We start from the raw sequence: 24,953 nt of genomic DNA, 5'->3' as shown, positions 1-24,953 counted from the left end.
AGGGCCATGATTTAGTGGTGACCTGGATCTGATAATCTTAAAGGTCCCTTCCAACCAAACTGCTTCTGTGATTCAATGACTGGTTTACTTAGCACTGATTCTGCAGCCAGTGTCCTGCTCTCAGCCTGGTCTCTCCTACCTGCCTCTCTCAGGGGAGGCTTTTCCCCTTCCCTGCAGCCTGCGGTGCAGCTCAGCCCCAGCTCAATGCCTTGGAGCTGGAAAGCAGCACAGGTATTTCCCAGTGCTCTTTCGGCAGTTCATGGACACCACTGGCACAGAGAGCACACCTGGTCAGAGGTGTTTTTCAGGTGCTGTCCCCCTCTCCCAGGTCAAGTCAGTTAAATGATTCCAAGTTCCCTTCTTGGAGGTGTTCTGGGCCAGGTTGGATGAGGTCTTGAGCAACCTGTGCTGGTGAAAGGTGTCCCTGCCCATGGCAGGGGGTTGGCACTGGATGGTCAAACCATTTCAGTTATTTCAGCAGCTGAAGAACCCCCCACACCAGCAAGTCTGAGCCCTAAAATAGATTTTTTGGTCCCAGATTGGTATAAAAAATGTATTAAGCACCAAAAAACTGCTTTCATATTCCCTGATTATTCAACTTGCCAGAGAGAGGAAAGGAGGTGGCAGTGGAGCAGGCACTTACAGAGCAGCCACCTTGAGGGACTTCAGCTTCTGCTGGGGTGCAACTTGTCATCTACCACAAGGAGCAACTTCTTTAATTTGAGGGTGCAGGAGCCCTGGGGCAGGCTGCCCAGGGAGGCTGTGGAGTCTCCATCTCTAAACCCACCTGGATGTGCTCCCATGTGCCATGCCCCGGGTGACCCTGCCTTGACAGGGCCAGTTGGACTGGACGACCTCCAGAGGTCCCTTCCAAGCCCTACCATTGTGTGTGGGTAGAGGGAGCAGAGCTAAGTGCTGGGAGCCAGCCTGGGCTGCAGGACTGCACCGTGTAAGACCTGCATGCACAGCACCTTGGCCATGCCTTGGAACAAACCTTTGACTTCATCCAGAAGTGGGGGAAACCAGGACCAAACACAGTGCTAATTGGAGCTGTTGTGTGATGAGAGGGGAGTCAGGAGGAGGAGAAGCAGTAAATGGGCTACAGAGTTGAAGAAAGACTGACAGAGCAGATGCGAGCAGGAGGGCTGGACAGGTCCTCACGCCAAGGGCTTGCCTGGAGCACTGGGAAAGGGAGGAGCATTGGCACTGAGAATAAAGGGAGAGTGTTTGGAAAGCAAAGCGTGGAGAAAGATAAGGATTGCCTTTGGAAGTAAGGAAGAAAAGGGATATTGATGGTCGGGGTTGTTTATGTTGGGGTGCTCTGCTTACAGTAACATTGAGTGGTTTTGTCTGAAGCCGAGAGAGCCCCGGGGAGCTCAGACTGGCTCGGAGAGCTCACAAATAAACAGAGCTGTGCCCTGGAGGGCTCAGTGTTTGTAAACAGCCCCTGAGGAGGCTCAGACGGGAGAGGAGTTGGGAAGCAGGGGAAGAGGAGACTGAAGAACCAGAGGGTAATCTGGGGGCAGGGGCACTTTGGGAGGTCCAACCTTCTGCTCAAACCTGGGTCAGGTCTAAGGTTGAATCAGGGTGCCCAAGGCTTTATTCTGCCAGGTCCTGACAATCTCTGAAGAGAGGAACCCTGCAGCCCTGCTGGGCACCTAATGCAGTGCCTCAGCTCTCATCTGGCAGAGAGGACAAAGAACAAATCTGGGCTGGGTGAGGAGTGGCTGACAGCAGCCTAGAGGAGAAGGGCTTGAGCGTGTCAGTTTGTGCCAAAGTGCCCAGCAGCCAGCACTGGTCACTGGCAGCCCAGAGCAGCTGTGTGCTGGCTGCAGCCAGAGCAGGCAGAGCAGCAGCACAGGGAGGGGATTCTGCCCCTCTGCTCTGCTCTGCTCTGCTCTGCTCTGCCCTCACCTGCAGCACTGCCTCCAGCTCTGGGGAACCCAGCACAAGGAGGACCTGGAGCTGCTGGAGAGGGGCCAGAGGAGGCCACCAAGATGATCAGAGGCTGCAGAACCTCTGCTGTGGGGACAGACTGGAAGAGTTGAGGCTGTGCAGGTCTCCACGGAGGCCTCAGAGCAGCCTTCCAGTACCTGAAGGGGGTCCAGAAGAGCTGGGGAGGGGCTTTGGACAAGGGCTGGGAGTGGCAGGATGAGGGAGAATGGCTTTGAGCTGAGAGAGTGGAGATGAGGAAGAGATTGTTGAGAGTGAGGGTGGGGAGAGCCTGGCACAGGCTGCCCAGAGAGGCTGTGGCTGTGCCCTGCCTGGAGGTATTGGTGGGAGGTGTCCCCGGGCATGGCAGGGGGTTGGAACTGAGTGGTCTTGAAGGTCCCTTCCAACTCAAAGCATTTTGGATGCTCCTGTTCCAGTCATGGTTGCAAAGAACCCAATTCACTCTGTGATTCTATGAGGACTCAGCAGGCCACAGGAGATGCCCTTGCCCATAGCATGGCCCACCTGGCCAGGTGCACAGGTTCTTGCTGTGCCACAGCATCATAGAATGCATTGGTTTGTGAGGGACCCTCTGAAGTCATCTTGTTCAAGCCTCCTTGCAGCCAGCAGACATCTCCACCTAGAGCAGGATGCTCAAGGCCACATCAAGTAGGACCTTGAGTGTCTCCAGGGATGAGGCCTCAGACACCTCCCTGGGCAACCTGTTTCAGTGTTCCACCACCCTCGTTGTGCAGAGCTTCCTTCTGATGTCTAACCTAGATCTCTGGTGCTCCAGTATCAAACCACTGCCCCTTGTCCTGTCACCACAGGCCCTTCTAAACAGTCCCTCTCCAGCTCTCCTGTGGCCCCTTCAGGCACTGGAAGGCTGCCCTAAGGTGTCCCTGGAGCCTCCTCTTCTCCATGTTGAACATCCCCAACTCATCCTCTCTTTGTAGGAGAGGTGTTCCAGGGCTCCCATCATCCCCATGGCCTGCTCCAGACCCTGCCCAGCAGTTCTGCGTCCTTCCTGTGCCCTTCCCTGGAGCTGGGCTGGGCACAGTGGCAGGGCAGCTCCCCGGCTGCCTGTGTGCAGGGGCGCCGTGGGGAGGCAGGGTCGAGGCCGTTGCTAGGCGGTTCCGTTGCTAGGCACTTCCGTTGCCAGGCGGTTCCGTTGCCAGGCGGTTCCATTGCCAGGCGGTTCCGTTGCTAGGCGGTTCCGTTGCTAGGCGGTTCCGTTGCCAGGCGGTTCCGTTGCCAGGCGGTTCCGTTGCCAGGCGGTTCCGTTGCTAGGCACTTCCGTTGCCAGGCACTTCCGTTGCTAGGCGGTTCCGTCGCCAGGCGGTTCCGTTGCCAGGCGGTTCCGTTGCCAGGCGGTTCCGTTGCTAGGCACTTCCGTTGCCAGGCGGTTCCGTTGCCAGGCGGTTCCGTCGCCAGGCGGTTCCGTTGCCAGGCGGTTCCGTTGCCGCCGGGCAAGCGCTGATTGGCTAAGCAGGCGCACGTGGCAGCGGACGGTGGCCGGGAGGGGCCGCGGCGCCGCCGCGCAGGGGCGGGCTGTCGGGGGGACGTTCCGGCGTGCCATTGGCTCTGCCGCGTCACGTGGGAGGGGCGCTGTGCGGCCGCCCCGCGGCGGGCGGTGGCGGGGCCGTGGCGCGGATGTGGGCCCTGACGCGGGCGCTGTCGCCGGTGCTCCGCCCGGCGCGGCAGCGGCGGAGTCCTGCGGCGGGCTGGGCCATGGCCGAGGCCTCCGAGGCCTCCTCGGCGGCGCGGCCGGCGCGGCGGCCCAAGGACGTGCCGCGGCATGTCTGGGCCCGGGAGCGGCGGCGGAGCGCGGGCACGGGCCTGGCGGGCCCCAACACCGTGTACGTGCAGGTGGTGGCGGCTGGGAGCCGCGACGCGGGGGCCTCCGTCTACGTCTTCTCCGAGTTCAACCGGTGAGTGCGTGCGCCCGCGGAGGCACCTTGCTGCGGCGGCAGGGGCGCCCCTGGCGGGCCTGCCCTGACTGCCCTCTCTCGCAGGTACCTCTTCAACTGCGGCGAGGGCACGCAGCGAGCCATGCAGGAGCACAAGTGAGTGGGGACCGCTGCGGGGGGCTCGGGGCTGCAGCGGGCGCGGCTCACCTCACCCCCATCTCATCCCTCAGGCTGAAGATCTCCCACCTGGACAGCATCTTCCTCAGCCGAGTGGCCTGGGCCAACGTCGGAGGGCTGCCGGGTGAGTTGGGGGCTGCCGGCTCGTCCGGGTGCTTCCTCTCAAGGCCTAGGCAGTGTTTAGGTCGGAGGTAGTGGCTGTGCAGGCGCCCAGAGGACTTAGCTGTGCAGGGTTAATGGCTGGAGTCCGTTTCCTTCTTTTTTGCTCCTGTGGCTCCCAGGTTGATGTGTGGGGTGTTCTGTGGTGGAGAGGGAAAAAAGCAGAGCCAGAGCCGCTGGGATGGTGCTGTGGTGCTCTGCGGTGCTTCCAGCTGCAGCGTGGGCTCGGCCACAGTGACATTGCATGGAGGAAGAGGCACTGCCTGCACTGCAGCATGGCCGTATCCTCCCAGAACCTTCTGGAATGGCAGACATTGCCACTGTTCGGTTGCCAGCAGGGAGCTGTTTGTGAGTCAGGCGAATTTGAGATCAAAGAGGTTTACAGAGATTTCAGGCCTACTCCTGGCACAGAATCACAGAATGGCAGAGACTGGAAGGGACCTTTTGGTCCAACCCCCCTGCCAGGGTAGGATCACCCAGGGCAGGTCACAGGAACACATCCAGGCTGGCCTTGAAAGTCTCCAGAGACTGCACCACCTCTGGGCACCTGCTCCAGGGCTTTGCCACCCTCACAGTAAAGAAGTTCCTCCTCCCGTTTAGGTTGAGCCTTCTGTGGTCAAGTCTGTGCTCAGTCCCTCTTGTCCTGTCACTGAACCTGGTTGCTTCCAACATGTTCAGTTCAAAAAGTCACCATTTCCTGTGGTGGCAGAAGTGACCTCAGGTGTGATTTTGCTCTTCCAGGCCCAAGTATACCTCTTGTCCTGTCACTGGGGAGCATTGAGAAGAGTCTGGCCCCATCTTCCTGACACCCCTTAGATATTTGTAAGCATTAATAAGTTCCCCTCTCAGCCTCCTCTTGTTCAAGCTCAACAGGTCCAGCTCCCTCAGCCTTTCCCCCTATGGTAGATGTTGCAATCCTCAAAGGGAAAGATCAGGACAGATCACTTGGGATCTTATATGTTAAAGTTCTGGAAATCTCCAGGAAAGGAGGAGGTTAGCAATCTGCTGAGGTAACCTGAGCCAAATTGTGACTGTCAGAATCTGCAGGTACTTTCTTTAACTGCTGGTGTAAGTGGCTTGTTGAGCCTGCCACAAAGCTGAGGCAAGAGAGAATTTGGGTCTGGGTTCAGCTGTGGGCTTGTGGACAGATCTGAGAAGGATCTGCCTTGTGTGAGCTACCAGTGGAGAGTGGAGCTGTGGTTAAGCTGCTTCTCTGCTTTCTTACAGGTATGATTCTCACACTAAAGGCTATAGGGCTTCAGAGATGTGTTTTCCTGGGGCCACCGAAGCTGGTGAGTAGAGGGAGCTCACAGAAGGCAGAGTGAGCCCTTCAAACGTGAAAGCTTTCCTTAGAACCAGGGGAGCTGGTGTCAGAGAACTGAGTCATTGTCCAGCTTTAAAGTGCTGGTGTGAGTTAATGCCAGCCTGAGGGCTCTGCCAGAGGGGCTGCCTTGGCAGAGCAAACCTTTGTAGTTACACACAGAGCAGCATGAGGCTTCTGCTCCTTAAAGCTGTCCTGTCAGCTGTTGCCTCACATTCTGAAGAGGTGTCCTTTGTTCTCCTGTTTGCTCCCTCCTCATTTTCTTTCAACAGAAGCCTCTCTGATCTGCCTAATGTGACCCTTGCCAGCCTAATGCTGTCTAGGCTGAGCATTTCCAATACTCTATTGGTTTTATTGAACTCCAGCTGGTGTGGCTGGGAGGGAGCTCTGGAGATCAGCTAGTCCAGCCCCACTGCTCCAGCAGGGCACCCACAGCAGCTTGCCCAGCAGCACAATGCTCAGCTGGCCTTGGGAGCTCTCCAGAGGAGACTCCACAACCTCTCTGGGAAGCCTGCTCCAGGCGTCCAGCGCACTCACACCAAACAACTTTCTCCTCCTGTTCAGATGGAACCTCCTGGGTTCCTGTTTGTGGTTCCTTCATGTCTGTCACTGCACAACACTGCAGAGTTCTCTTACCCCTCACCCTTTAGGTACTGAGCAGCTTTGAGGTTTGTTTCTGCTTCCGTTGAAGCATTGTTTCCTTACCGTATCTGCTGCACTGCTGGAAAGGATGGGCAGAGTGCTTCTTGACTCTAAATGAGATGGGGCACCTGCCCAGGGCTAGCTGGATGTGTGTTGAGTGTTGGACTTCACTGAGGGTGGCTGTAACTGCTCCCAGTGGAGCTGTCCTTGCATCCTGACACTGTTTCTTTTCCAGCAAAACTATTTGAAAGCAATCCGGCTCTTCCCTGGCCCCCTCAAGAGGATGGATTTAGGTATGTAGGTCATGATGGGAACATGAACTCCTGACCTCTATTTCAGCTGTAGCCAAGCTTGAACAGTAACAACACCAGGATAAGTCTCTTTGGCTTGGATCCACTGCAGGAAAGTTTCAAGCTTTTGTTTTAGTATTCACTGTTCAAAGCATCCCAGAACTGCCTGGAAGGAAAACACTGCTCCCAGCTCTGCCAGCTTTGCTTCTGAAGTTCTCTGAAAGCACTGCCAGTGGCTGCCAGTGAACTTCTTACTTTGCTGTCTGGGCGACTTTTTGGGGGCTTTTCAGAGCTTTAATATTAATTGATCTCTGCAGTGTGGCAGAGAAGAGGGAGGGAGACATTCAGCAGCTTTTGTTTAAGAAAGAAAAAAAAAAAGCTGTTTTCCTGATTAAATTCTTGTGGAGGAAGAATCTTCTGTCCTGAAGTCATTAATGCTGGTTTCTGCTCCTTTCCCAGCTGTGCAGTTGCACACAGAGCCTGAGTACAAGGACGAGACAATGACAGTCCACCAGATACCTCTGATAGGTGAGCATGGAGCGACCTAGGCTGCTGGGAGATGTCCCTGCCCTTGGCAGGGGGTTGGAACTGGATGAGCTTTAGGGTCTCTTCACACCCAACCTATTCTGTGTGAGGCTGGAGTTAGGCAGGAGGAGCACTCCTGGGTAACCGTGCTTGAGCTGGTGAGAGGAGTGGTTCTCTTTGCAAGCCTGAGTCAGCTCTGTGGTTTTCTCAGAAGAAGGATCTCTTTGGAAAGAGCAGGAACCTGCTGAGTCAGGGCCTTGGTCAGTTGCTTTAGGTGTGGGTGTAAAGAATGACAGGTGGAGTGTCACAGGATTGGGCCTTTCTCAGCCAGCTGAGGTTGCTTGCTGCTGGAAACTATGATCATGAGAGCAGAGACACTTGGTTCACTCCAACCCTGTGAATGCTCCAGGCCTGGGGCAAACTGCCCAGTAGAAAAGAGACCTGAGGATGTTGGCCAAGAGCAGCCAAAGAAGAGCCAGCAGTGTGCCCAGATGGGCAAGAAGGCCACCAGCATCCTGGCCTGCATCAGCAGTGGTGTGACCAGCAGGAGCAGGGCAGTGGTGGTGCCCTGTACTGGGCACTGGTGAGGCCACAGCTTGAGCACTAGGTTCAGCTTTGGGTCCCTCACTCTAAGAACACTGAGGTGCTGGAGTGGGTCCAGAGAAGGGCAACAAAGCTGGGGAAGGATCTGGAGAACAGAGCTGGGGAGGAGCAGCTGAGGGAGCTGGTGATTTTCTGTGTGGAGAAGAGGAGGCTGAGGGCAGAGCTCATTGTTCTCAGCTCCCTGAGAGGAGACTGCAGTCAGGTGGGGCTGGGCTCCTCAAGCAGAGGGAACAAGAGGTAGGAGAAGAGGAAACAGCCTCAAGTTGTGCTGGGGAGGGTTAGGTTGGACATGAGGAACACAGTTTCTTTCTGAAAAGGGTTTTGCAGCCCTGACCCAGGCTGCGCAAGGCAATGGTGTGGTCTCCATCCCTGGAGGTATTTCATTGCTGTGGAGATGTGGTGCTGAGGGCCATGGTTTGGTGGTGCCCTGGCAGTGCTGGGTGAGAGTTTGTCACTGCCTCAAATTTCTCTTCCAAGCCGAATGGTTCTGTGACTCAGGAGGCAGATGCCTCCTGGAAGAGGTGACTGGGCGGTGGCAGCAGAGGTCAGCCTGGAAAGAGCTCTGTTTTCTGGTGCAGTTGCAACCTGGCTGTCCTGGAGGAGGGGATGCTGCTCATGCTCTTGTTATCTGTCCCTTTTGACTGAGTGATCTTTGTCTGCTTTGATTGGTTTTGGGACAGGAAAACCTCTAACTGCTGCAAGTGCATTGCCACAGAGCCCTGAAGGATCAAGCCAAGGTGCAAATAGCCCTAAAGAAGACACAAGGCCTGGATCCCCCGGAGCTGCACCACAAAGCTTGGAGGAGGGCAAGGAAAAAGGCAGTCCAAAGAAAACAGGTGAAATACATGGTCTGACTCTTTGTGCTTCAACAAAATCACAGCAGGTTGAAGACAGGGTCCTCTGGGCCTCACTTGCAGACCTCTGCAGAGGAGCTCAGCTGAAGAAGCAGAATGAGCTCTGCTTCTTTGGAAGCTGACTTTAAAGTAATTGAGCCTAGAAAGTAGAAGTATCCTACAAGGACAGGCTGGGGAGAGATGGGGTTGTTCAGCCTGGAGAGAAGAAGGCTCTGGGGAGACCTTAGAGCTGCATTTCAGGGGACTACAAGCAGGCTGCTGAGGGACTGTTCACAAAAGCCTGCAAGGACAGGATGAGGGCAGTGGTTTGAAATGAGAACAGAGCAGATTGAGATTGGATGTGAGGAACAGGTTTTGCACCAGGAGGCTGCTGGAGCACTGCAACAGGTTGCCCAGGGAGGTGGTTGGGGCCCATCCCTGGAGATATTCAAGGTGAGGCTGGACAGGGCTGTGGACAACCTGATCTATGGAGGATGCCCCTGCTGAGTGCAGGGTGTTGGACTGGATGAACTTTGGAGGTCCTTTCCAACCCAACCTATTCTGGGGTTCCTACTTGGGCTGTGATTAATCCCTGTGGTAGTTTGCCTTGTTCACTCCAGCCTCCATAACTTCATTTTGAAGGGGTATTGGGGTTGGTTTGGAGGGTCTTGGGCTTTACTTTTGTGTCTTGTACCTAAAAATGTGGGCTCTGGCCTTAGGTGCTGGTCAGGTTTTGCTGCTCTAGTCCAGGCTGGCTGCTGCTGTTCTGTTTGCGTGGTGTTGGCTTTAAGCAAAGTGTTTGTGCTGGCTGAGTGGTTCTGCTTCCTTCTGCAGGTGACCCACAGGCGTGTGGCAGCAAGCAACCTGACCTGGTCATGGCTTTCCTTTGCAAAGTAAGCTGGGACACTGAGACCTCTGAGTCAGTATAGAGGAAGGAGCTCTGGAGATCATCCAGTCCAGCCCCCTGCCAGGGTCACACAGGAATGCATCCAGGTGGGCATTGAGTCTCTCCAGAGATGGAGACTCCACCAGCTCTCTGGGTAGCCTGTTCCAGTGCTCCACCAGCCTTAAAGCTGTTCCTCCTCATGGTCAGATGGAACCTGTGGTCAGGGTTGGGAGCTGGCTGTAGAGCAGAGTACTGCAGCTGGAGGGTACCTGCAGTGACCACGTGGATGGAGCCAATCTCTTGCAGCAGTAGGACGAGCTACAAACTGCAGCATGAGGAGAAACTTCTTTACAGTGAGGGTGCTGGAGGCCTGGAGCAGGCTGCCCAGAGAGGTTGTGGAGTCTTCTCAGGGGACTTTCAAGGATGCATTTCTGTGCAAACTACACTGGGTGATCCTGCTTTGGCAGGGGGGTTGGACTGCATGTTCTCTAGAGGTCCCTTCCAACCTGGTTGGAAGGCTTCTATGATTCTGTTCTCTGATTCTGTGAACTTGCCTGAGGGCTGCCCAAAGGTAGAGTTGACACTGAGGCATGGTCCAAACAGTGACAGGCTTGAGGCATTGGTCACCTTTTCAGGAATCCCAGTAGGTTGGGGGTTGGAAGGGGATCATCTGGTCCAAGCCCCCTGCCAGAGCAGGGTCACCTGTTCCAGGTTTAACTTTCCCCATAGCCTTGTCTCGCTTCACTGAGAAGATTTAACTGGAGGCAGCATCTTCAAGCAGAGCTTTGAAGGTGTTTTGGGAGCCTGGTTTTCCAAGGTCAGGGTGCCTGCAGCATGAGTGGGAATGTGTCAAAAGCAGCCTTTAGAGGTGTTCTTTATGGAGCAGGCAGTGAAGAGCAGACAGGTTCTGTTCTTGCATCATGTTTACCATGGGGAGTTCTGTCCTGCCTGCTTGGCTAAAGAAGGAAGCAAGAAGCTGCAGCACCTCCAATCCTGCCCTCAGTTTTGGGTCCCTCCAAGGACACTGAGGGGCTGGAGCAGGTTCAGAGAAGGGCAGCAAAGGTGGGGAAGGGTCTGGAGAACAGGGCTGGGGAGGAGCAGGTGAGAGAGCTGGGGGGGGAGTTAGTGTGGAGAAGAGGAGGCTGAGGGCAGACCTCCTTGGTCTCTGCAGCTTCCTGAGAGGTTGCAGTGAGGTAGGGTTGGGTTCTTCTCCCAAGGAACAAGCAATAGGACAAGTTGAAACCCCTGGAGGGGTTTCAAAGCTGTGGAAATGTGGTGCTGAAGGCCGTGGTTCAGTGATGGGTTTGGCAGTGTTTAGTTTATGTTGGACTTGATGAAATCTTTTCCATCAGCTTGGCAGCCAGCAAGTCCATTCAGAGCTTTCTGGGGATAGATTAGAATGGTGGCTGCAGAGGTTGGTGTGTGGCAGTGTGTGGGCCTTGTTTCCTGGCCCACTTTTTGTGTGGCTCACAATTCTTTTGCTTTTTAACTTTTCAGATCCACCCAAAGAAGGGAAAATTCCTGGCAACTAAAGCTCAGGAGATGGGCCTGCCAGTGTGAGTATGAGGTGCCAGGCTGGGCATGGGCAGTGCCTGGCAGGTGGCTGTTGGCAGCTGCTAAAGCTGTGTGTGCCTTGCTTGCAGGGGAACCCCAGCCATCCTGCCCATCATCACGGCCCTCAAGAACGGGGAGAACATCACCTTTGAAGGCAAAGAGGTGAGCTGTGGCTGTGCCTTCTGCTGTGGCTCTGCCACCCCTCTCTAGCCTCCCAAGGGGACAGTCTCTTTCTGCAGAATGTCTTACCTAGCAGCAGCTCCTGGGCTGTGTTTGGTTGGGGTCTGCACACCATTCCTGAGGGCTGCTTTTCTGACTGTTCTTCTCATCCCTGTGGGAAGGTTGGCACAGGGTTTGCTGGCTCTGAGATTTTGCTTCCTTTTCCAGCCCCAAGCTGCTGCTGAATGTGGCTCCAGCCCTGGAATTGTTCCAGGCCAGGTTGGATGGGGCCTTGAGCTACCTGGTCTAGGGGCTCATGGTAGGAGTTTGGAAGTTAGTTGATTTTTGGTGTCCCTTTCAAGCCAAACCATTCCATGACTCTGGGAGCGTTACAGGGGTAGGATCAGGGATGTAGCTCCAAAAGGAGTTCATTTGTGAGCTGGGCTCTGTGGCTGCTGTGTGTCAGAGCTGCTGCATCTCTGCTTTGAGACAGGCCTAGGAGTTAAGCCCTGCCTGGTTTAAACCTGGGCTTTGGATTCCTGTGTAGCTCCCTTCTTGCTCTGTTTGTACCTCCTAGACCAGAAGAAGTTGAGTGGTTCAAGTGTGCAGTGTTCATCTGTGAGACACTGCAGTGAGGGGCACTGCCAGCTCTGATCTTCACCTGAGGACAGGACTGGCAGCCCTTGATGACACAGGAGTGTCACAGAGCCTCTTGTTTGGTTTTGTAAGGCACATTTTGGTACCATCTGAACCTATTGTGGGTACCTAGAAGCTGCTAGAACTCCCTGGCATTAGGTTGTGCTTTGCTCTGAGACCAGGGCTGGGCCTTGTTGTCGGAGAGTGATGGAAACCTGTGTAATGGGGACAGAAAGGGAGCACTGCTGGGGCTGCTGAGCCTGGGCAGGAGGTGCTGGGGGCTGGCTAGCAGGATAGCTGCCACAGGAGGTGGGTGCAGTGATGTGAGAAGGACCAAGTGACTGTGCTGTGGTGTGGTCTCTGTGTGTCTGCCTGCAGCTCTCTCCTGAGGAACTGTGCACCCCTGGTGACCCTGGCCCAGTGTTCCTCGTGCTGGAGTGTCCTCACCAGGGCTTCCTGGATGCCATCTGTGAAAATGAGACCTTCCAAAGGTAGCAGGGCTGGGGGGTCTGGGGAGCAATCCTGCTTTGGCAGGTGGTGTGGACTAGGGGATCTCCAGAGGTCACTCCCAACCTCCAGCTCTGTGTCTGTCACCCTGTCTTTGGGGAAGATGTCTGTGCTGGGCTTTGCCAAAGGGAAGTTCTTGTTCTGTTCCAGGGGGGTGGGTTCTTGTGGCCCACGTCCGAGCTGCTTGGCACTGCTGAGGGGCTAGGGAGGGATGGTAGAGGTGTTCAGAGAGCCCTGGGGACAGGCCAGCACGTGCAGGTTCTGTGGTTATCACAGGCCTGTCTCGTGGGACCTCCAGAGAAGGAGGTGTGCTCGGGTGTCCTGCTGGGGAGCAGCACAGTGCAGGGGCAGCCTGGGCTGTGGGCAGTGTCTCTGTAGGGCTGTGCAGATCACAGGATCAGAGGATGTTAGGGGTTGAAAGGGACCTCTGGAGACCTTGGAGTCCAACCATTGCCAGAGCAGGACCAAAGAATCTAGCACAGGTCACACAGGAACACATCCAGACAGGACTGGGAAGGCTCCAGAGAAAGAGACTCCACAACCTCTGTGGGCAGCCTGTGCCAGGGCTCTGGGACCCTTACTGTCAAGTTCTTCCTCATGCTGAGGTGGAACTTTTTGTGCTGTAGTTTCTGTCCCTTGCCCTTGTCCTGTGCCAGGGCACAAGTGAGCAGAGGCTGTCCCTGTCCTTTCCTTCCTGACCCCCAGCCCTCAGGTATTTGTGGAGATTGCTCAGATCCCCTCTCAGCCTTCTCCTCTGCAGACTAACCAGCCCCAGGGCTCTCATCCTCAGGCAGTGCTCCAGTCCCTGCAGCATCCTTGTAGCCCTCCTTTGGACTCTCCCCAGTAGATTTCTGTCCCTCTTGAACTGAGGAACTCAGAATTGGATGCAGTATTGAGTGCAGTGGTGAGGTGAGGTCTCACCAGGAGAAGAACTGCCCCGGGGAGAGAGAGCAAAAGGTGGGCTTGAGCCTTGTGAAGCCGCCTATCTGCCATGGTAGAGCTCCTGGGCTGTGCAAGATCTGTGGTCTGTCTGGGAGGGGAGGGGACACCTCTGATAGGACCAAGAATGGAGAGGGTAGGAGATGCCAAGGTGATGGTGGAGTGCTTTAGGAAAGACCTTGCTCTCTACCACTCCCCTGACAGGGAGCTGGAGCTGATTGGGGGTTGGTCTCTTCCAAGTAACAAGTGACAGGGCAAGAGGAAATGGCCCTCCCAGAAGGACATTAAGGGGCTGGAGCAGATCCAGAGGACAACAAAGCTGGAAAGGGTCTGGAGTACAGGGCTGGGGAGGAGCAACTGAGGGACCTGAGGCTGTTTAGTGTGGAGAAGAGGAGGCTGAGCGAGATCTCATTGCTCTACAGCTCCCTGAGAGGAGGCTGGAGCCAGGTGGGATTGCTCTCATCTTGCGAGTAACAAGTGGGAAGAGAAGAGGAAATGACCTCAAGTTGCATCAAGGGAGGTTTATGTTGGACATGAGCATGATCTTCATTATTGAAAGGGTTCTCCAAGCCTGGCACAGGCTGCCCAGGGAGGTGGCTGATTCCCTGTCCCTGGAGGGGTTTAGAGGCTGCAGAGCTGTGATGCTGAGGGCCGTGGGTTAGCCCCAGTTAGAGAATGGCTGGAACTTGATCTTAAAGGGCTTTTCCAACCCGAATGATTCTGTGACTGGTCAAAGGGATTCTTTCCTGTCCCAGGTACCAGGAGGGGCTTCCTGAGAACCAGGTGGCCTTGGTTATTCACATGACTCCAGAGTCGGTGCTTCGAGACAGCCGCTACCAGCAGTGGCTGCAGAGGTATGTGGCCTTCTGTTGCCTGGGCTGCTGGCGGCCAGCAGCTTGCCCTGTGCTGCAGGTGCTTTTCCTGCAGCAGAAAGGTGGCCTTGCTGCCTTGATGAGATTCTGAGGCTGTGCACCTGCCTAGCTCTAAGGTGGGGCTGAAACCGTTGTGCACTTCCTTGTCCTCTTGCAGGTTTGGGCCTGGGACCCAGCACTTGGTGCTCAATGAAAACTCCTCTGCAGTGCACAACCCACGCAGCTACAAGATCCAGACACAGCTGAACCTCATCCACCCAGACATCTTCCCTCTGCTCACCACCTACAAGAGCAAGGTAGGCCAGGCCTACCCTAGGCCTCCCCACCTGCTGCCCTTGAATAGTCCAACGTGTTTCAGGTCCCTTGTGCCTGCAGGAGGAAGATGCTGTGTGCAGTGTGCCCATCGTGCGTGGAGAGTGCCTCCTGAAATACCACTTCAGGCCCCAGCAGGAGTGGCAGAGGTGGGTGTGGGTCTTTGGTTTACCAGTTTTGGGGTGTTGGCTCGGAGCATCTTTTCAGTGTGAGCCTGTGGTGAGAGAGGAGGCTGTGCTGACATCGTCTGCAGAGTGAGGAGCTGCAAAGTCTTCTCCAGCCTTTATGATTCTGTGGCTTAGTGGGCATGGTGGTGTTGGGTTGCTGGTGGGGCATGATGATCTTGGAGGTCTTTCCCATTTGTCATTCTATGACAAGGGACAATGGCTTTGAGCTGGGAGGAGGGGAGAGTGAGAGTGGAGATGAGGAAGAGATTGGTGAGAGTGAGGGGAGACTGGTACAGACTGCCCAGGGAGGCTGTGCAGCCTGGAGAAGAGAAGGCTCGAGAGAGACCTCAGAGCAGCCTGCCAGTACCTGAAGGGGCTCCAGGAGAGCTGGGGAGGGACTTTGGACAAGGGCTGGGAGTGCCAGGATGAGGGACAATGGCTTTGAGCTGGGAATGGGGAGACTGAGAGTGGAGATGAGGAAGAGATTGTTGAGAGAGTTGGGATAGACTGGCACAGGCTGCCCAGGGAGGCTGTGGCTGTCCCCTCCCTGGAGGTGTTGAAAGCCAGGCTGGATGAGGCCTTGAGCAGCCTGTGCTGGTGGGAGGTGTCCCTGGGCATGACAGGAGGCTGGAGCTGGATAAGCTTTGAGGTCCCTTCCAACCCAAACCAGTCTAAATCTGTGGCTGTCCTGGGGTGGCTGCCAGGCTCTCAGCTGTGTCTTGAGGGATGTGTTGCTGTCACTGGAAGTCCAGCGCACTGAGATCACCCTGAGCAGTGGGTTGAAGTGCAGCCTCCTGTACGCCTTTGCCCTCGTGCTGTGTACTGAGCTGTGGCTGTGACAGATTTTCTGGGGAGCTCACTGCAAGCTTTACCAAGCCTTTTGGGTCTTCAGAAGGTGTCAGAGCTGGAAGCCCCAGATGGAGAAACGATTGCAGACTTCTCCACTGGTGCTGGCACTGTGGGCAGGAGTGTGAAGCTACTCAGGGAGGGTCTTAAAGGGCAGGGAGCAGGTGGTGTGAGGGGATAGCAGCTGCTGTGGCTCACCTTTCTGCTGGACAGGAGGACCCAAATGCCAAGAGGAGCTTCAGTTTCTCTGCATGCCTGTGTCCCTGCAAATGCCCTGGGACAGCACCAGAGCGCCGGTCCTTTGTGCTTTGGAGTGGTGCCTGAGCCCTTGGAGTGGCTCTTCCACGGTCCCGGTGCTGCCTTGCAGTGCCCTCTAGTGTAGGCAGCTCTGTGAAGGGACACTGCAGGGACCTTGCCGCTGGGATGACTTTTTGTGGTGTGGTTCAGCCCAGCCAGGCCTTCGTGGCACACACCACAGCTGCGTTCCTCGCCATGGAACGTGGGAGAAGCATTTGAGGGACTGGGCACAGAGAATGACGGGAAGGAGTCCAGTGGAGGCTCTGAAGATGCTGAAGGGCCTGGAACATCTGTGTGAGGAGGAAAGGCTGAGACCTGGGGCTGTTGAGCCTGGAAAAGAGCAGCCCCAGAGGGTACCTGATCAGTGTTTGTAAGTATCTGAGGTCTGGATGTGAAGAGTAAGGGGCCAGGCTCTTGTCACAGGTGTTGTGTGGTAACACAAGGGGCAGGCAGTGGACACAAACTGGAACCCAGGAAATTCCATCTCTACGTGAGGAGAAACTTGTTTGGTGTGAGGGTTCTGGAGCCTGGAGCAGGCTGCACAGAATGGTTGTGGAGTCTCCTCTGGACACTTTCAAGTCCCATCTGTGACCTGACCCTGCTTTGGCAGGGGAGCTGGAGTCAATCTCCAGAGGTACCCTCCAACCCCCCCCATCCTGTGGTTCCATGACCCTTTGCTGTGAGGCTGTTTGGCACAGGGGGGTGGCACTGTGCTCTGGAGGGTGCTGTCCTGCCTGGTGCTGCCCTGACCCCAGCTTGTCTTGCAGAGATGCTGTGACTGTCTATGACCAGGAGGCATTTGTTAGTGAGGCATTGGACCTGCCTGACTTCCAGAGCCGTGTGAAGGAGTGCAGAGAGAGCCTCCCTGCTACCCCAGGTAAGGACCAGAGCAACTCGAGGCTCGGGGAGCTCTGCTTTGGAGCCCAGACAGTGCTGGCAACATGCACTGCTCTGCTGCTCAGGAGTCTGGCCTGCTCTCGTGGCCAGGAGGCCAGTGCCATTCTGGGCTGTATTAGAAGGGCAGGCTGGCTGCTGAGGGAGGCAGAAGTGAAGGTGCTGGGTATGCAGAGCCCAGCATCCTGCCTGTAGAGATAAATGGTGCCTGAGTGGGCAGTGTGTGGGTAACAAAGCCTTGTGGTCTCTTTCCTCCAGGGGACGTGGACACTTATCCTGAAATTGTCTTCCTGGGAACAGGATCTGCAATTCCAATGAAGATCCGAAACGTCAGCTCCACGCTGGTGAACACCAGGTACCTCCTGCTGCCACCACACAGCCAGTGGCCACTCCTTGTGCCATCTGCCTCCAGGGCATGCTCAGCATCAACACCAGTATGGGCTGTGCAGACAGAGCAGGCTTGCTGAAGCCTTGGTGGTAGGCCAGGCAGGGGTGCAGAGCACTGAGAGCTTGCTGCCTTACCTCAGCAACGCTCCAGGCCTGGGCCAGAGTGGCTGAAACTGCTCAGCAGAGACAGACCTGGAGTTGCTGATAGACAGAAGCTGAAGATGAGCCAGAGTGTGCCCAGGTGGCCAGGAAGACCTGCATACTGGCCTGGATCAGCAATGGTGTGGGCAGCAGGAGCAGGGCAGGGATTGTCCCCCTGTATCTGCCACTGGTGGGGCCACAGCTTGAGTATTTGGTTCAGGTTTGGACCCCTTACTCCAAGGACACTGAGGGGCTGGAGCAGGTCCAGAGAAGGGCAACAAAGGTGGGGGAGGGTCTGGAGAACAGGGCTGGGGAGGAGCAGCTGAGGGAGCTGGGGGTGTTCAGTGTGGAGAAGAGGTGGCTGAGAGAAGACCTCATTGCTCTCTACAACTCCCTGAAAAGAGGTTGCAGTCAGGTGGGAGTTGGGCACTGCTCCCAGGTAACAATGGCCTGCAGTTACACCAGGGAAGGTTTAGGTTGGATGTGAGGAGAAACTTCTTTGCAAAATGGCTCTCAAAGCCTGGCACAGGCTGCCCAGTGGGGTGGCTGAATCTCCATCCCTAGAGGTGTTTCAGAGCTGTGTAGCTGTGGTGCTGAGGGCCATGGGTTAGCATCAGTCAGGAGAGTTAGAGAATGGTTGGACTTGATGATCCTAAAGGTCTTTTCCAGCCAAAATGCTTTTATGATTCCAACTCAGGAGGCTGTCCTCCCCGAGGGGCCCTGGCCTGAGCTCCTCCAGTGGCTGCTCAGTGTGTTTGTCTCTTGTCTCTGACAGCCCTGCCCGATCCCTGCTGCTGGACTGTGGAGAGGGAACGTTCGGGCAGCTGTGCCGGCACTACGGGGAGCGAGTGGACCAAGTGCTGTGTAACCTGGCAGCTGTCTTCGTGTCTCACATGCACACAGATCACCACTCGGTGCGTGCTGCGGGGCTGCTGTCTGGGCCTGCAGTGACAAGGAGCTGCTTCTCTCTCCCTCTGCTCTGCCCTGCTGACCACATCTGGAATACTGTGTCCAGTTTTGGGCTCCCCAGTTCAAGAGAGACAGGGACCTGCTGGGGAGAGTCCAGGGGAGAGCCATGAGGATGACTGGGGCACTTGAGCATCTCCCCTACGAAGAGAGTCTGAGAGCCCCAGGGCTGATTAGTCTGGAGGGGAGAAGGCTGAGAGGAGATCTGATCAATGCATGCAGCCATCTGAGGGGTTGGGATCAGTGGCTGAGGCTAATCTCTTTTTGCTGGTCAGCAGCGATAGGATAGGGAAAAATGGATACAAACTGGAGCAGAGAAAGTTTCACTTCAGCATGAGGAGAAACTTTGGTGTGAGGTTGCTGGAGGCCTGGAGCAGGCTGCCCAGAGAGATTGTGGAGTCTCATTCTCTGGACACTTTCAAAACCTGCCTGGATGCATTCCTTTGAGAACTACACCAGGGGTTCCTGGCTTGGCAGCAAGGTTGGAGTTGATGATCTCTGGAGGTCCCTTCCAGTATCTAAGGTTCTGTGATTGTGACACAGATTGGCTGCCCTGCTGCTGCAGTTTAATATCCTATCTGTGCTCCTGCTCCCCAGGCACTCTTCTATCTGTGCCTCTCATCCCCTCTTTCTAGTAGGGGCCACTGAAGACTTGTTGGGGTCATCTCAATCCAGTTTTTAGCTGTTTCCAGCCCAACTTCCTTCACTAGGTCACAAAGTCATTGAATGGTTCTGACTGGAAAAGACCTCAGAAGGACCAGGTGGGCTGCTCTAGGTTGGAGCAGGCTGATCAGGGCAGGCTCTTTGCTGCTCTGCTAGCTCATGTCTGCAGACTACACTGGGCCTGAGTTGTTGAGCATACTTTGTGCTTTGTGCCTTCTGTTTGGGAGCAGACCCAGAAGATCTAGGAGGGGTTGAGTGGCTTGTGTGCTGCTGGCCAGAAGCAGTGGCAGTGCTGGGGCAGCTTAGCAGGGTGTGGCTGTTGGGAAAGCAGTAGCTAAGGACTTCTGACAGGGTTTTCCCGAAGTGCAGCTTGCTGTTGTCACTTCCAGCCCAGAAGTGTCTGACTGCATCTTGCTGTCTCCTGGCTTCCCTCTGCAGGGGCTGTTGAACATCCTGCTGGAGAGGCGGAGAGCTTTTGTGAGTAGTGCTGTTGTCTCCCTGCTCTTGGGCTGGCCATGGAGGGGGGAGAGCTGCTGGGTGGTGGGAAGCCGCCAGCCTTTGCCTAGGAGTTTCTGATGTGGTGCACACCCCGTCCTGAGCCTTCCCCCTCCCTGCTATTCCAGGCAGCCCTTGGCCAGGCGTTCAGCCCCCTGTTCCTGGTGGCCCCTGATCAGATCATGCCTTGGCTGTATGAGTACCACAACCACTGTGAGAAGATTCTCGGAGACATCAAGTGAGTGTTGTGTGCAGGGAAGGACCCCTGCTGGCTCTGTACTCGAGGCAAACTGCTGGCATCCATTCCCCACAGCCCTTCACTGCAGGGGGGTCTCTGACTCCTTCCACTGGCTCTGCAGGTTGCTAAGGGGAGGAGAGGGTTTGTTACTCACTTGTGCTACTTAGTGGAGGCTTAGCTTCAGCCTTTCCTTGGGAAAGAGAAGTTGGGTAAGGGAAACAGTATTCGACAGTGGGGAAGAGGAGGGTGGATGAGTTACTGGGCACTGGAGTGGTGAAAGCAAGGGGAGAAGCAGATGGTGCATAAAACTTCTGTCTGTGAAGTGCTGTGGTGAGCAGAAGGAGCAGTGGGGCTGCTTCAGCATCACCTCAGACTTTACTTTGTACTTGTCCTTAGTTCTTTCTTCTCCCCTCCTCACAGAATGATCAGTTCCCAGTCTCTGGTGAAGGGCTGTGAGAACATCAAAGCCAAATGGTCTATCAGCTCTCTGCTGGAGAGCTATGACTTGGCTGAGGTAAGCTGGCAGGCTGCAGGCTCAGTCACTGGAGGTGAGAGGGGACCCAAGTTCTAACACCTCTGTCCTTCTTCAGTTTCAGACTTGTGAAGTCCAGCACTGTAAAAATGCCTTTGCATGTTCCATGGTCCACAAATCTGGCTGGAAAGTTGTGTACTCTGGTGACACAATGCCCTGCAGGGCCTTAGTGCAAATGGGTAGGTGACAAAAATCCTCCTCTCCTGAAGAGCCTCTTGGAGAAAGGTCTTGAGCTGTTAGTATCTGAGGTTGGCACCTCCAAACCCTCAGTGCTCTGCCTGCAGCCCCACGAGGGGCTAAAGGGGGATGAGGGTTCCTGTAGGCAGCTGCCCTGGCCAGCATCCGGCTGCAGATCTCAGCTATGCTTCTGTCCACAGGGAAGGATGCTACCCTGCTGATCCATGAGGCCACGCTGGAGGATGGCATGGAGAAGGAGGCCATAGAGAAGACACACAGGTGGGGGTTGTGCTGCTGCCTGGCACTGGTAGGCAGGCAAGAATGCTTAGCTGGCTTTTGGCCTTGCAGCTGCTGGTGACTTGAGTCCCATGGGTAGTTTTGGTGCTTGGATAGCTCCTTAGCATTAGATAGAGAGAGGTGCAGTAATCTTCACTGCTCTGCTCAGCATCCCCAAGGAGAAGTGGGGGAAGCTTGGCAGGAGATGCTGGGTGCTCTTCAAGCAAACCAGCCCAAAGGAGAGGCCTTCTGCTTGATGGCACTTCAGGGCTATGATGAGGAGGTGGAAGAGTCACCTTGTCCCCACAGCTACCCACACAATTCAAACTGAGCTCTGCCTCCTTGTGATCCCTGAGCTCTACTGCCCAGTGCTCCTCAGCACTGCCCCAGCAGATGGAGGGGCACTGGAGAGCAGCTTCTTGTGTCTGTTGCAGCACCACCTCGCAGGCCATTCGTAGTGGGCTGCAGATGAAGGCAGAGTTCATTATGCTCAACCACTTCAGCCAGAGGTACGCCAAGATCCCGCTCTTCAGCCAGGACTTCAGCGAGAAGGTTGGCATCGCCTTCGACCACATGAGGGTAAGCTGGGGGCTGCTGGCCAGCCCGAGGCAGAGGCCTTGCTTTCATCTGGGGATGGCTGCTTGTGAGTGTGGTGCTCCACTCGCACTGAGGGACCATCTGCTGCTCAGAAGCAGTGTCACTGGGTCACAGTGTGGTAGGGGTTGGAAGGGACCTCTGGAGGTCATCCAGTCCAACTTTCTTGCCAGAGCAGGTCACACAGGAACACAGCTGCGTGGGTTTTGAATGCCTCCAGAGGTGGAGACTCCACAACCTCTCTGGGCAGCCTGCCCCAGCCCTCAGGCACCCTCAACCTCATGTTCAGATGGAACTTCTGATGTTCCACTTGGTGCCTATTACCCCTAGTCCTGTCACTTGGCACCACTGAACACATCCTGCTCCCATCCTCCTGACACCTGTCCTTCAAGTATTGATCAGATCCCCCCCTGGGGCTGCTCTTCTCCAGGCTGAACAGCCCCAGAGCTCTTATCCTTTCCTCAGCACAGAAATGCTCCAGGCCCTTCAGCAGCTTTGTACCTTTTTGCTGTACTCTCTACCAAATCCCTGTCCTCCTTGAACTGGGAAGTCCAAAACTAAACCTAGCACTCTAGATGTGGCCTCACCAGAGCAGTGTAGAGGGGAATGAGAATCTCTCTTAACCTGCTGGCCACACTCTTCTTCCTGTATCCCAGGACCCCACTGGCCTTGGCCACCAGGGCACATTGCTGGCTCGTGGGAACTTGTTGGTCCATCAGCACACCCAGGTCCTGTTCCAGCAAGTCCCTACTCGGCTGTCCTGCTGCAGGAGATTGTTCCTCCCCAGGGCCAGAATCTTACACTTGCCCTTGACCTTCATGAGGTTTCCTCTGCCCGGCTCTGCAGCCTGGCCAGGCAGCACAGCCTGAGGGGTGCCAGTCACTGCACACAGTTTGGATCACCAGACTGGTTGGGGGCACAGGGATACTCCATCCCTCTGCCCAGGTCATTGATGAAGATGTTGAATAAGAATGAATTCACTGGGCTGCAGTGCTGACTCCTGGGCTTGTCCTCCAAAAGGGCCTCTTGCTGCTGGCAGTGGCCATCACCAACAGGGGGAGAGAGTGGCACAGAGAGAGAGAGCTGCTAGTAGCTCCAGAGAGCACTTAAGAACACTGAGTACTTGCCTTGTGTCACCTCTGTGCTGTGCATCTAGCTGCCAGCTGACAACCTCATTTTGCCACCATTTCTGCTCCCTTCTTACCTGCTGTGCTGCTTTAATGGCCTCCTGCAGAAGACATTCAGGAGCCACCGTTGGAGTGTGGTCATAGCAGTCACAGTAACTCATTAATCACAACAACATCCTTGTGAGGAAAATACTAACAGCTGCTGAAGCAGAGCCAAGGTGTGCCTAGGTGGGCAAGAAGGCCACCAGCACCCTGGCCTGCATCAGTAATGATGTGGGGAGCAGGGAAGGGATTGTCCCCCTGTTCCTGGCACTGGTGGGGCCACCCCTTGAGTATTGGGTTCAGTTTTGGGCCCTTCACTCCAATAAGGGCATTGAGGGGCTGGAGCAGGTCCAGAGAACAGGCAGGTTGAGGAGGAGCAGCTGAAGGACCTGTGAGTGTTTAGAAGAGGAGGCTGAGGGCAGACCTCATTGCTCTCTGCAGCTCCCTGAAAGGAGGTTGGAGCTAGGTGGGGATTGGGCTCTTCTGCCAAGAAACAAGTGACAGGAGGGGAGAGGAAACATCCTCAGGTTGCCCTGGGGGAGATTCAGGTTGGACAAGAGGAACGATTTCTTCCCCAGAAGGACTGTCAAGGTTTAGAAGAGGCTGTTTTTGGTCTGGAGGACAGAGACTAAAAATGTCTAGAGGAGGGAGATTTGTTCTTATACATTCCTGTGTTGTGGAATTTAAGGCACAGGCAAGGCCAGATATCAAAAGTGAGGCTGTTCATTAAAGGGTAAAGTGAACGGAACAGAGAAAGAGAGGGGGAGAGAGAAACAAATAGAGAAAGAGAGGAGAAGAGCAGGAACTGTTACCCTACTGCCACACACCCACCCAGGGAGATGCTTTGGTTGGTTGGAGGAAGTCGGAGGAAAGCAGCTGCTGCTTTGGCTTGCAGGAGGTGTCTCCAGGTTCACCTTTGGCTTGTGCTGTCCTTGGCTGGAGGAGAGGAGGGAGAGAGCATCCCTGATGGTTCTCACTTCTCCCGGGGTTCTTATTTTCTTAGAGCAGGCAAAATTTAGGGCACAGCATGGCTGGTGGTGCAGAGAGGGTTCCTGGGTTGCTGTTGCCAGGCTGGATGACCATGGTGATGTTTCCTGTCACTCACTCACACTGGTATAGGCTTAGTGTCTTTTATTCAGACACACCTTAGTCACATTAATGCATCAGCAATTGCCAGGTGTGCTAGCAGTGGGCAGAGCTGACCCAGCAGGCAGGTCGTTTACAACCATCTTGTCTTTGTTGCCCCTTCCACAGGGGTCAGGTGCTGGCAGTGGGCTTCTGCCCCTCACCCCTCTGCCTCTCACTGCTCCAATACACATCTCTGGGCATTCAGGCAAACCACCCAAGGTGTGCTTGCAACACAGCTCCTGAGCAGCTGCTGTGTCCAGGGAGCAAAGGGGATTTTACCTTTGTTGCTTTACATGTACAAGAGAGACAAGAGGCTGCCTAGGGCAGTAGTGGAGTCCCCGTTCCTGGAGGGGGATGTGGTTTGGTGGCGCTCTGGCAGCAATGGGTCAGTGGTTGGACTGGATGGTCTGGGAAGTCTCTTCCAACCAAGACAATTCTGTGATTCTGTAGGAGCTGTGGGCTGAAAGCAAGCCCTGGCTGGCAGTGCCAGTGCAGCTGGCAGTGGCTGGTGGCACTGTGCTCCAAGTAGGCCATGGGGAGGGAGGAGCCCCACAGAGAGCAGTTCTGATGCTGGTGCTTGGCCCTTGCAGGTGCGGTTCGGGGACTTTGCCACCATCCCGAAGCTGATCCCCCCTCTGAAGGCCTTGTTTGCAGATGACATCGTGGAGATGGAGGAGCGGAAGGAGAAGCGGGAGCTGCGGCTGCTGAAGGAGACTGCCATCTTCCTGGAGAGGCTGGCGGCTGGGGAGGACAAGGAGGCAGCCTGCCAGAAACGGAAACAGGCCCAGGAGCACCAACCACTGCCCAGCAAGAAGCTGAAAACGGTCAACTGAGAGCTCTGCTGCCAGGGGTCCTGCTCTCTGCAGGCCCTGGGGGCACCCAGGTCTGTGGGCATTGCAGCCAGAAGGGCTGGCCTCAGGGCCTGGCTTTGCTTGGCCATCACTGGAGCTCCATGGGATGAAGCTACCAAGCAGGAGCGGTGCAGGTCCTTGTGGTGATGCTGTCTGCCCACACAGCTGCTGGCCCTGGCTCTCACTGGCCTGTGTGTCGTTTTCCTCGTCCCTGAAATGATTTTATCCTCTAAGTGGTTGATGAGGCAGCAGCAGCAGTGGCCTTTGTGAGAGGTCAGGCTTGAGAAGTCCCGTGGGGCTGAGAACTTGCCTGAGCAAGGCAAGCAGGCCTCTGGGTGGTGGGGAATGTAACCAGGTAGCAGAACCCAGGTCCCAGGAGGAAATGCCACAGTAACATGGGACCTGATTACTTTGGAGGTTAAATTAGGCGTGTGGATGCTGCTCTGGTCCTGTTTTACTCTGGTTCTCTCTGCTGATTTCTCCAGATCTCCAAAGGGTTGTCCAAGCCCTTTGCTCAGGATCTGAATAAACCACTAAACTGGCTGACCTTAGGTGGCTGTTTCTGCCTCGACACCTTGGTGTAAAGACCAAGATCTCATCTTGCTGCTGTGGCCTTCTGCCTGTTTTTACCTGCCAGCAAAACTACATTTTGCCCCTGAAGAGAGGAGCTTCACTTCTCAGTTCAAGCTGGTAACGACTGGAGGTGGCTTTTGAGGGGCTTCAGACCAGGGAGCAGATTTTCCTGGAGCAGATTCCAGTTGTGGGTGCAGGAGCTGGGAAAGCTGGGGGAGAGGGAGGTCTGTGCTTAAGCAGAGTGTTTTGAAGGCTTCCTGGGGGGCTGCTTTCTGCTAGCCACCTGTTCAGGTGAGCTTGGC

General features: G+C 55.5%; 1 protein-coding gene across 1 annotated transcript; it reads left to right on the top strand.

Moving 5' to 3' along the window:
- Positions 1–3,781: 3,781 nt before the first annotated feature.
- Positions 3,782–24,621, top strand: ELAC2 (elaC ribonuclease Z 2). The gene is made up of 24 exons (XM_064151166.1): positions 3,782–3,863; positions 3,948–3,998; positions 4,073–4,143; positions 5,406–5,470; positions 6,377–6,434; positions 6,891–6,959; positions 8,240–8,395; positions 9,227–9,285; positions 10,776–10,834; positions 10,922–10,994; positions 12,006–12,118; positions 13,829–13,927; positions 14,103–14,241; positions 14,321–14,406; positions 16,335–16,444; positions 16,720–16,816; positions 17,765–17,903; positions 19,057–19,095; positions 19,242–19,351; positions 19,772–19,865; positions 19,942–20,062; positions 20,261–20,339; positions 20,771–20,915; positions 23,818–24,621. The coding sequence occupies exons 2-24, from the start codon at positions 3,985–3,987 to the stop codon at positions 24,058–24,060; spliced, it is 2,238 nt and encodes a 745-aa protein (XP_064007236.1). The 5' UTR covers positions 3,782–3,863; positions 3,948–3,984; the 3' UTR covers positions 24,061–24,621.
- Positions 24,622–24,953: the final 332 nt, after the last annotated feature.

The sequence above is a fragment of the Pogoniulus pusillus genome, chromosome 11 (genome assembly GCF_015220805.1).
Source record: "Pogoniulus pusillus isolate bPogPus1 chromosome 11, bPogPus1.pri, whole genome shotgun sequence".
Lineage (NCBI taxonomy): Eukaryota > Metazoa > Chordata > Aves > Piciformes > Lybiidae > Pogoniulus > Pogoniulus pusillus.
This window is presented reverse-complemented; position numbering and strand designations above follow the sequence as displayed.